Below are 10,115 nucleotides of genomic sequence, written 5' to 3'. Positions count from 1 at the left end.
AGTTATATAATTATGTTTTATTTGTGCTGTAATTTGGCTGTATCTAATTAGTTTAGCAGTATTGTTCTGGTCCAGGTCTTCAGTGTGATGAAGGTTAGTTAGAGAGGCTCTCTCTCTCTCTCTCTCTTTCTAACGACACAGGAGCCAAGACACGTAGAGCGTTCATTTTCAGTGTTATTACTGTACCTGGAAATAATTTAGCATGAGTAAGAGTCAATTATGACAGGGTTAGAAAATGTTTTTTATTAATAGTTTGACTCCCTGCATGTACAAATTAAAACATCATATTTGCAAATATGCAAATATACATTTACATTTAGCAGATGCTTTTATCCAAAGCATGCAATTTGTCAAACTAAAGTCAACAGTATCTGCAGTATCACACTGCCAAGTTCTCAGTTCAAATACATGACATTGAATGCGTCCACATTTGTCTACTATATACTGTATGTCTACTTCCTTATTTGGTTTTGTGTTGTACTTCTGCATTTCGATCATGGGGAGAGCTAACATGAAACATTGTCACTGGAATACAAACTACAAACCTAGTTAAATTAGATGACAGTTCTTACAAAGAGATCAGTACTGTGGGAAAATAATTTACGTTCTGTATGTCAGCTTAGATTATTTAATCTTTAGTGAACACAAAATGTATCCCCTAAAAAGTGTTTGAACCTACCCACTAAATGACATGCCCCTTTTTCATCTTTATCAGCGATCAGAATTTTCATTTTACACCTGCTTGGCCTCACTTCACAACTTAATGTAGATCGATAAGCAGATAAGATATCAGATTTTCCCAAAATACTTTGTGTAATGCTTTTCGGAGTACAGTGATGAATCATACATTAATCATCATTTTTATTCCATTTATTTATTTTATAACTTTCCCCAAGAACAAACAGAGAGCAACCTTGGTCATTGGTGATACTATCAGTTTTTACAGGTGCTTTTTATGGTCTTTCCAGAATGACTGACTTTTCTGAAGAAATGTTTGTTGCTTAAACCAGCCATAATGTCATTTTACCTTGTTTATCTGGAATGATAACCTTTAAATATATATTGTAATATTTGGCAAAAGAATCATAAAAGCTCAATTGACAGCATAATGACATAACATATTTCTCCAAAGTATCAATTTAATAAAAGGTTAAAAATGACACAGATTACAACAATCAATTATTTATGCATGCTAGTAAGCTAATAAGTGGAGTATTTTATTCAGGGGGTCATACAAAGGAATGGGCAGACAGAATTAGTTCTTTCATATATATATATCTATAGACATCAAAACTGCAGTACAGAGAAACACTAGCCAACTTGAAACACACAAGAGTAAAAACACAAGCATCTTCGGTGCCAAGTCAAATATTCATATGCATGTTTGCATTGCAACTACTCAACAAAACCACATTCCATGGGAATAAAAACCTGAGGTGTTTTTTCAGTATCATCTGAAAAATCATTTAATTTGAACACTTCCTTTAAAGTCTTTGCTGTAGTGTGCTTTTTGGCATCTCTTATCTTGACAAGGGTTGTGGTGTTGACCAGGTATCTCAAATAAAGATATTTAAAGACCCAAGGTACTCACACTGAATTTGCAAAACATATATTAAAGCGAAACTATTTACTAAAATTAGTTGATAAACTAACATACTAACATGGAATCTGAGTCAGCTAACCGTACAATATTCCAATTACTCAGGCTATAATTCATAACACATATGAAGTGTGTTCAGACATTGTTCGTACATATACAGTATGTGACAGCCAAGATTTAGATTGATATACTTGCAGATATTTTGATTAATATTTCACACACACACACACACACCACACACACACACACACACATTGGTGTGGCTATCCCTATGAGAACTCTCCATAGACAGAATTATTTTTATACTGTACTAACTATAGATTCTATCCCCTAACCCTACCCCTAAACCTAACTTTCTGCATTTTTACATTTTCAAAAAAACATCGTTTAGTATGTTTTTTAAGTGATTTGAATTATGAGGACACTAAAAATGTCCTCATAAACCACATTTATAGCAAAATACCCTTGAAATTACCAGTTTGTAACCTTAAAAAAATGTCCTCGTAAACCACCCAAACACACACACACACACACACAAACCCTACAAATGTAAGTCAGAAAGCACACCCCTTTAGATACAGCTGTCTTTGTAATTAATTGGAGTAGACACATATACAGTATTTAACATAGCACTGCTATGTTAAAAACAAAACAAAACAAAAAAAAAACAGCTATTTGCAGCAATAATCTAGTATAATAATAATGATAATCTTTTGCATGAACATTTTGGCATATTTTAAATCACAGATTTACTCTCAATAAGGCCTGCCCCTTTAAGTAAATGATATAAAATACGGAAAACATAAAGCATTCACTTATAGCACTGCTACAGATTTACAATTTAAGTTAGGTCTTAAAAACAAAGAAACTACATATTTTGTTTTAGTTAGTATTTACTAAACAGTATGCTGTCATTATATTTTCATGCTCTCAAAGCACAGAAATTAAACTGGGTAAACAAGATATCACCTCACAAACAGTTGATGACCAGCTCTAATTGCACAGCTCATTGTCCCTCAGTGCCACCAATTATACAGACTTGATCCACTGATCTGATTCATCTATGGATTTTGATAGGATTTATATGAATGTAAACTATACAAAATACCCCACTGGTCCTTGTATGAAAATCCACCAAGGTTTATCAGATCTGAATTAGCCATATTCATTGGTTGGTGGCCCCCTCACCATGCTGTAGTAACCAGCCAGGGCACCCAGATCAATATAGAGGGATCCTTTCTTTTTACAGTGCCCAGAGTCCTCCGTGTACAGGGAAGAGTCTAAAAATAAAACAGGAAAGGATGTCAAGGCATGCACATGAACAGATTTGATGGAAAATGGATATATGTGTTCATTTATTCCATATAGTACCTTGGGTGCTGTCTGAAAGCTGACTCTGCTGTCGCAACAGTGGGTGTGTGCCATCCTCCAGCGCAGAGTCCAGACTCCAACAACGTGGCTGATCGTCCCGAGATGGATGGAGGGCCTCCTCATTGAGTAATTCTTTGGCAGAGCTCCTTCGTGCTGGGACCCTGTCAAGTGCATGCTCCAGGAGCCTGCGCATTGCAAGGCTACAGCTTCCTGGAATGTCTTCTAGAGGAGGGGCCTGTTTATGGATCTGCATTCAGAAAGACAGGAATGTCAAAATCAATGGTGGCACAGGTGCATTCACAAACAAAAAAATGGCCATATGCAAAGAAGAGACATTGTGCATTAATTTGCATTAATTTATATGAAAAGGAAGTGTAGTCAGTGAAAAAGGAACTGAAACCGAGCTGGCTTGCAATCCAGATGTTGCTTTAAAAAGACAACTCTTAAAGTGAAACATGCAAACAAACAATATCTAAATAATCTACAATACACACATATAGGAAGCTTAGGCTGCTGATGTCTGGAAAAAAAAATGCAAAAAAACAAATAGCATGAAAATTGCTCGTAATGGAAAGGAGAACTTGCCATCACAAGCTACACCTCTTTTTCCTTTAGAGCAGTTTAAAGGGAACAACTAAAAAAGACACGCATGAGACACACTACACTAACAACAGCTTTTCAATGGTAAAGCTATGACATAAGCTGGCACGTCTGGGTTTTGCTCTGTGGTTAATGTATAGTCAGGGACTCTCAATAAGTAGTCCAATAAACCATAATAAACTAGAGAAAACACACTCACTATATAGAGGTATGAGGGGTAGGCTGTTCGGGGGTACCTCCTAACCCACGGAGGGCTGCCACTCAGCATGTGTATGATTGTGGTTCCCAGACTGTAGATGTCAGTCTTTGTGTTGTGGCCTCGACACAGAACCAACTCTGGACTCATATACATCTGTACAGATGGACAAAAAATTACAATCTCAGAGACCACGTGTGCAGAAGAGCACATGTTGTTACTATATACTATATGGCCAAAATACACGTGGACTCCAAACAACCACACCCATATGTGTGTGTGATGAGATTTTTAAGTAAGTATTTCAAAATCATTGCCATTAATAGGAAGCTGGTCCTCCCTAACAGCTTCCGCTCTTCCGGGAAGGTCTTCCACTACATTTGGTCCCATTCATGAATTAGCATTGCATCGGTAAGATCAGGTACTGATGGCCTGGCTTTCATCCCAAAGGTGGGCTTTCTGCAGGCCAGTCAAGTTTTTTCCACACCAAACTTAGTAAATAATTTTTAATGGACCTTGCTTTGTGCCCAGGTGCACTGTCATGCTCGAATTGAAAAGGGCCCTCCCCAAACTGTTGCTGCAATTTTGGTAATAACACTCTTTTCTAGATTGTCACTGTATGACATAACATTAAGAATTGTCGTGACTGGAATTTAAGAGACTAGCCAAACACGTTAATCAGAAGCGGGTCCATTTTTTTTGACCATGTATAGTGTGTCTAAAAGCATACATGGATTATGTTGTACAGAATGCCCATGATAATGCAATATTGCAATTCCCAAATAAAAATGTCATCAGACACTGTCATTGGAGTGATTGTATTGCTTTTTTCTACTGGGAAGTACATCTCCTATATTATTTTAGTGAAAATCTGGGGAGGAGGTGCCACTCACTGCACTGGCCCAGAATAAACCACTTTATTATTCTACAGTATGTGGGGAAATTGTGCTGGTCAACATAGCATGCTGTACTTTCCAAATGGGGCAAAAAGTCAACACTAAAGGCTACTAGCATGCAGGTGTGCATGAGTTCTCTTGGGATTTTCCCAGAGTTTGTTAGGGGACAGAAAGTGAGCTATGAGAAGGAAAAAGTGTTTGTCTGGTTGTATCTATAATAGCTTTTCAGATCTACCTCCAGCATGTCAGAATTATAATTTACAAATTTTCAGAGTGTGCAGTGTGGCCCATGTGACCATAAGACAGTATTTGTGCATTGTTGTGACTTCTGCCACCTGCACAATCAGGAAATGCAAGTTCCAGACTGTACCTAAATACACAGTATAGAAAAGTCAATGCATGCTAAATAATTTCATACACACTCACCTCAGTGCCACGCAGGTCCCTGGGAACATATATGTCATCCTTCATCTGAACTGTAAGCCCAAAATCCACCAGCACAGCTTTGGCGGACATCAGGACAATATTACTGGCTGCAGGGATAAAAGTAGAGTTTAGTTTATGTAGTCAGGGTTGTATGTGTCTTAGACATACTGTATTAAAGCTGAGGACATGTGCATTCATAAATATTTAGTAATCTTTGATATACTGTAACCATATTTCAACTATTTTTGCAAAACATAAAATTTTAAGGCAATAATAAAGTTCAAAGTGTTCAGTTATCTTCTTTATATGTGCATTGCAAGACAAGCACCAAGGTGTTGTTTTCTTGAATTAGGGTGAGGACATTACTCATGGGATGGCTTGCATGGTTGAATGAATGTTTGAAAAATAGATCATCGGAATTCTCAAAACCCCCTTTCTTGAACTCCCCTCATATTTCACTCAAAATGCAATAACAAGTTTTCTCTCCAAGTCAAACATCAAGAAGCCAGCACTCAAAACCACAAAGCAGGCCATTGTGATTCGTCACTCAGCACACTGAATCGTGTCACAATTTCTTTCTTTCTTTCTTTTACCCCTCTCATTCTTACTAAATATGACAGCATAACTGACAGACTGCTGACCAAAACCCTGGAAATTAATACATGCGAGTAATCGCATCTGTCTTCTTCCTTCTCTATTTCCTGACTGGAAATTCCAGATGCTTGAGAGGTCATGAGACACAGCACTATGTTCCGTTTGGGTCTTGAGTATGACTACACACCACCAGAATGTTGTCGGCTACAACTTCCCCACATTAGATTAAGTCGTGCTCCCAAGCGCTGATGGTCAAAAACAAAAAACTTCTCTAGCCTGTGGCCAATCCTGTGTTAATCATTCAACACTGCTTCTTCCTCCCAATGGCCTAGTTTTAAGCTCTTTCAAAGAAGGTACCTCCCTGACCACACAAACATGTTATCTGACTTACCTACAGAGCACCTTTGTTGCATTCACAGGTGAAATAGCTGTGATTTTTGGCATGCCTGTCTGTTGTTTTAAAGTGCTTGTGGTTGCAATGCAAAAAGTACTGAACTGCTTTTGACCCTCAACATGTTTTGAACTGTTCCAATTTTAAGTAGCTGATGTAATATGAACAAAAACAATGTCTTTGGCAGGAAACTGCAGTGATGTTTAATCTAAAATCCATTATGGGTAAATTCTTGTTATGCAGAACTCTGTTACCTTTATGCTAGTGTTGTAATTTAAGGAAGTATTTCTATAAACGGTATACCATATGTTCCTTTTTGTAATTATTTCAAATTCACCCCATATAAAAAACTGATTATCTTTTAGAATGAAGTTTAGTTGTAAGTTTAATATTCTATCCAGTATATTAATACAATTATTATGGGGGACATGAAAATGTATTGCATAGTACAATTTCAATGACCCTTATGATGTAATGCAATGCCACAAAAAGCACTTACGTTTGATGTCGTGGTGTATGATGTTGTGAGAATGCAAGTATTCCAAGCCACGTAGAACCTGCTGAGTGACCCAGATGATCTCAAACTCTCTCATTGGGCCGCAGCTCTCCAGCTTCTCCAGAACTGAGCCACCTTCCCCTGCTTCCATGAACAAGTGCACAGTCTGCTCCCACAGCAGTGCCCCATAGAGCTCTGCTATATTCTCATGCCGGAACCGGGCTTGGATTTCCACATCTGCAGGCTTGAAATGCTCTACAGGAATCTGGAGAGAAAGTGCACAACATTTTTCAAACAGATCTTCAAATCATTTGCCTTGTAAAATTCTGACACTATGGATGTGCACCAAAAACTGAGCTTGTTTATTACACTTTAAGCATAAAAAGAGACAATCATCAATCGCCCATCTACAGACATAAACAGAAAATAATCTATGGAAAGGATTTGATCAGAAAAGCATTGCCAACAATAACAAAATGGTGATTATAAAAAGACAAATTAAAAAGTGGGACAAAAGGCGGAATCGAACTCAAGTCCTCCGCATGTAAAAAAGCATATCCACAACATTGTTACAACTCTCGTCACCACAGTGTCACTCACTAGGGGCGCAGTTTGTCGACAGTTTCTGTGTTTCCACCAGACTACTGGAGTGCAAATAGCTTTGTGGCAGGTGCTATTCACACCTGCCACAAAGTTATGATCTATGAATGCATTTCCCCATATACTGTATATTCACAATATTACAAGAATGACAAGACTGTTCACCACATTACCACACCCATTTCCAGTTTTATAATATTAGACCAAAACGCCAAAGGCCACATTTTTTGTTTTGTTTTTAAATCAATAGGACCCTGTCAAATTGACCACAGGTCTGAAATGTCTTTCCCCACTAGACATCAGTGCTCTTTCACATAGCTAAGACTTCATCACTGTGGGCTGCATGTTTCCACATGGGCGTTACTGTCAGGTTTCCTGTGTACGTTAGAGCCATTCTAATTTTCTGTTATTACACTGCAGGCTGCACACTGACCCTCTGAGCATTTAAGAGAAATCGGGTTCTTTCCCAAATGCATTGTTCCTCTTTTCAAAACATTCTATCGTTGCTGCTATAGTTTCTACAAGAAGTATTTCTCTTTTTTGAGCCATTATTTTTTTTCTTCCATTGTTCACAAATACTTATGGCTTCACGAGAACAGCACATGCTGATGCATATGATTTTTGCAAGATCATATGATGAAACACACATTCAGTATCATGTGTCTTTGGTGTCTTTTTTCTAAAAGTCCTTATTTAGTCCTGGCTCACTATAGCACAAAATTGAACAGACTGTGATCAGTCCCTCTGTGTATACAGTATATGTTATGGGGTTATGTTTTGGTTTTTGGTTTTGTTTTTTAATTCCCTGAGGTTTTCAACATATTATTTTGAACAGATGTACAACAATGTTTTTGCCTTACTCGTGAAAGAACGCAGATTCCTAAAAGGGAAGTCATGTCCGTTTAAACCTCACAGGGGAGTAAAAACGACTACCTTTGCCACACAGTTGCAATTCCTGAAACAAACATTCTCTGCATTCTCAGACTTACCAGTTTGCATGCCATTCGCTTTCGAGTTTTAATGTCCTGGGCCAGATGGACCTTCCCAAATGAGCCTTTGGGAACATGTCCAGGGCCGGGGGGCTTATAGGTCAGTTTCCATGGAAACAGAAGAACATCCAAGTCAATGCGATAATGCCCTTCCTTGATGACCATGTCTGTCTGCATGAACAAAGCAAGACATACATGAGACGAGGTAACTTATGACACAACTTACTGACACAAAACCAGGGTGAATCCAGTACAAAATGTACAGTATTATATACAAATATAATTTGCTTTAACTGATGTCCAAAATTGGGTATAACGATGTGCACAAATAAACAGAGCAGACAAGGAATTTGAAAGGTTCCAAATACATTCTCTTAAATAATGCAGTTATGGACTGTACATTGCCACTGCATGTATTATTGATCCTTCACCTAACAGTGGTTTTTTTGTGAATCAAATGAACTGCCATTAGAGCTTACCTTGTTCAGCAGGACACCCATTTCTTTACCCACCTCTAAGAGAGAGGAGGATGGTGCATTTGAGACCATATTCACAAAGTCCAATAGGTCAGATGGTGTCCCATAACGGACCTTTCCGTGATTTTTCATCCGTGAGATCAAATCATGTGATGCCACCGTCTCAGATGTCTGCTCATTCTCATCCATGTCGTCTTCAGAGAAACTTTCTTCAAATGACACCTCTGATTCAACCTCCTCGCACACACAGTAAAAATTATCTGCCTCTTGAATGAAGTCTTCAATGTTCATGTGAGCAAGAAGCAGTTCTATACCAGCATTTTCATTCTTGTACTCCATCCTTGACTGAATCCTACAAAAGGATATTTGATCATTAGAAACATGGTATGCACCTGCCTTGCCACCTGTGCCATGTGTGTGCTTGTGGGCATGGACGCTGTTTTCAAAGACAGTACTCATATGTTTACAAGTGGGTGGTCAGGTATGTTTACTGATCAGTATGCTTGCCCTGTTTTGCCTGCAAGTGAGGGGTGTTTTTCAGGGGGTGGGGAAACCCCAGAATAAGCAAAAAAGCCTATATTTGAACTTAAGTCTAGAAACTTTTAAATGTTTTTTGAGGTCTTACTGCACAAATTAACCTACAACTATGTAAATAAGCGATTTCTTTTTTTTTTTTCCCCAATGGTTAGGTTGGCCGTCAGTTTTAACAGAGATCCCCACAAGCCGATCTTCCTCAACAGACTATTAGGAAGGTACTGAGAATGTTTACATAGCCTCATTTTATGAGATGTCCTACAAGTAGGACCATTTATTAATAATAAAAACATAATTATTGCGCTTGTCAATGGCTGTGTTTCAAAAGCAAGTGAACTACCAGTGCCAACCTAAACAGCATTCAGAGTCACCTGATGTATTTGATGCCCCAAAATACTAAGTATGCAGCTGGTTTTGAAAGAAACAGTATATTGTTTTCCTTTCTCGCATTGATTCTCGCCAGTATTAATAATACAGTTATTAAAACGATCTATTATATATAAGTTAACAGCAGTGTACTTACATTTGTTTAAGTGTGTTCACAGCAGGGCACATATTCTCTGGTTGTCCATAGTTCCACTCACTGAAGCTGACACTACGCTCACAGATAAGAGGAAGAGCGGCGCCTGCGCTCTGCGCCTACGTCACATGCGGTTTCGTTTTCTCTTTTCTCTCTGAGGCGGTGAGAGACAATTTCTCACTGAGGTCACGGTATGATTTTTTTTTTTTATTTTATTTTTGTTCTGCCACAATCTCCTATCAAAATCTTCCGTGGAATATAAGAAACATGTCATCATCTTCATGATTCTCTTGCGCAAGTGTTACAATATTGCAGTAGCATGAATAATATAAACCGTTAGCCTATATAAACTGGTATGAAGTTTATAGTTCTGGTGCCACATTTTGATCCATTTTTAAATGCGGTTAAAACTTTGTATTCAAGCTC

The 10,115-nt window shown here is 38.1% G+C and overlaps 1 protein-coding gene across 1 annotated transcript; it reads right to left on the bottom strand.

Annotated features, from left to right (window-relative positions):
• Positions 1-855: 855 nt before the first annotated feature.
• LOC127427465 (mitogen-activated protein kinase kinase kinase 8-like) lies at positions 856-9,807 on the bottom strand. Its single transcript, XM_051675093.1, has 8 exons — positions 9,693-9,807; positions 8,639-8,987; positions 8,160-8,330; positions 6,574-6,835; positions 5,090-5,196; positions 3,771-3,923; positions 2,972-3,218; positions 856-2,880 (listed from the first exon to the last, which is right to left on the bottom strand). Exons 1-8 carry the CDS (start codon positions 9,722-9,724, stop codon positions 2,756-2,758), a joined length of 1,446 nt encoding a protein of 481 aa, XP_051531053.1. The 5' UTR covers positions 9,725-9,807; the 3' UTR covers positions 856-2,755.
• Between the last annotated feature and the right edge of the window lie 308 nt (positions 9,808-10,115).

This window comes from Myxocyprinus asiaticus, chromosome 36, assembly GCF_019703515.2.
Source record: "Myxocyprinus asiaticus isolate MX2 ecotype Aquarium Trade chromosome 36, UBuf_Myxa_2, whole genome shotgun sequence".
In the NCBI taxonomy this organism is placed as follows: domain Eukaryota; kingdom Metazoa; phylum Chordata; class Actinopteri; order Cypriniformes; family Catostomidae; genus Myxocyprinus; species Myxocyprinus asiaticus.
This window is presented reverse-complemented; position numbering and strand designations above follow the sequence as displayed.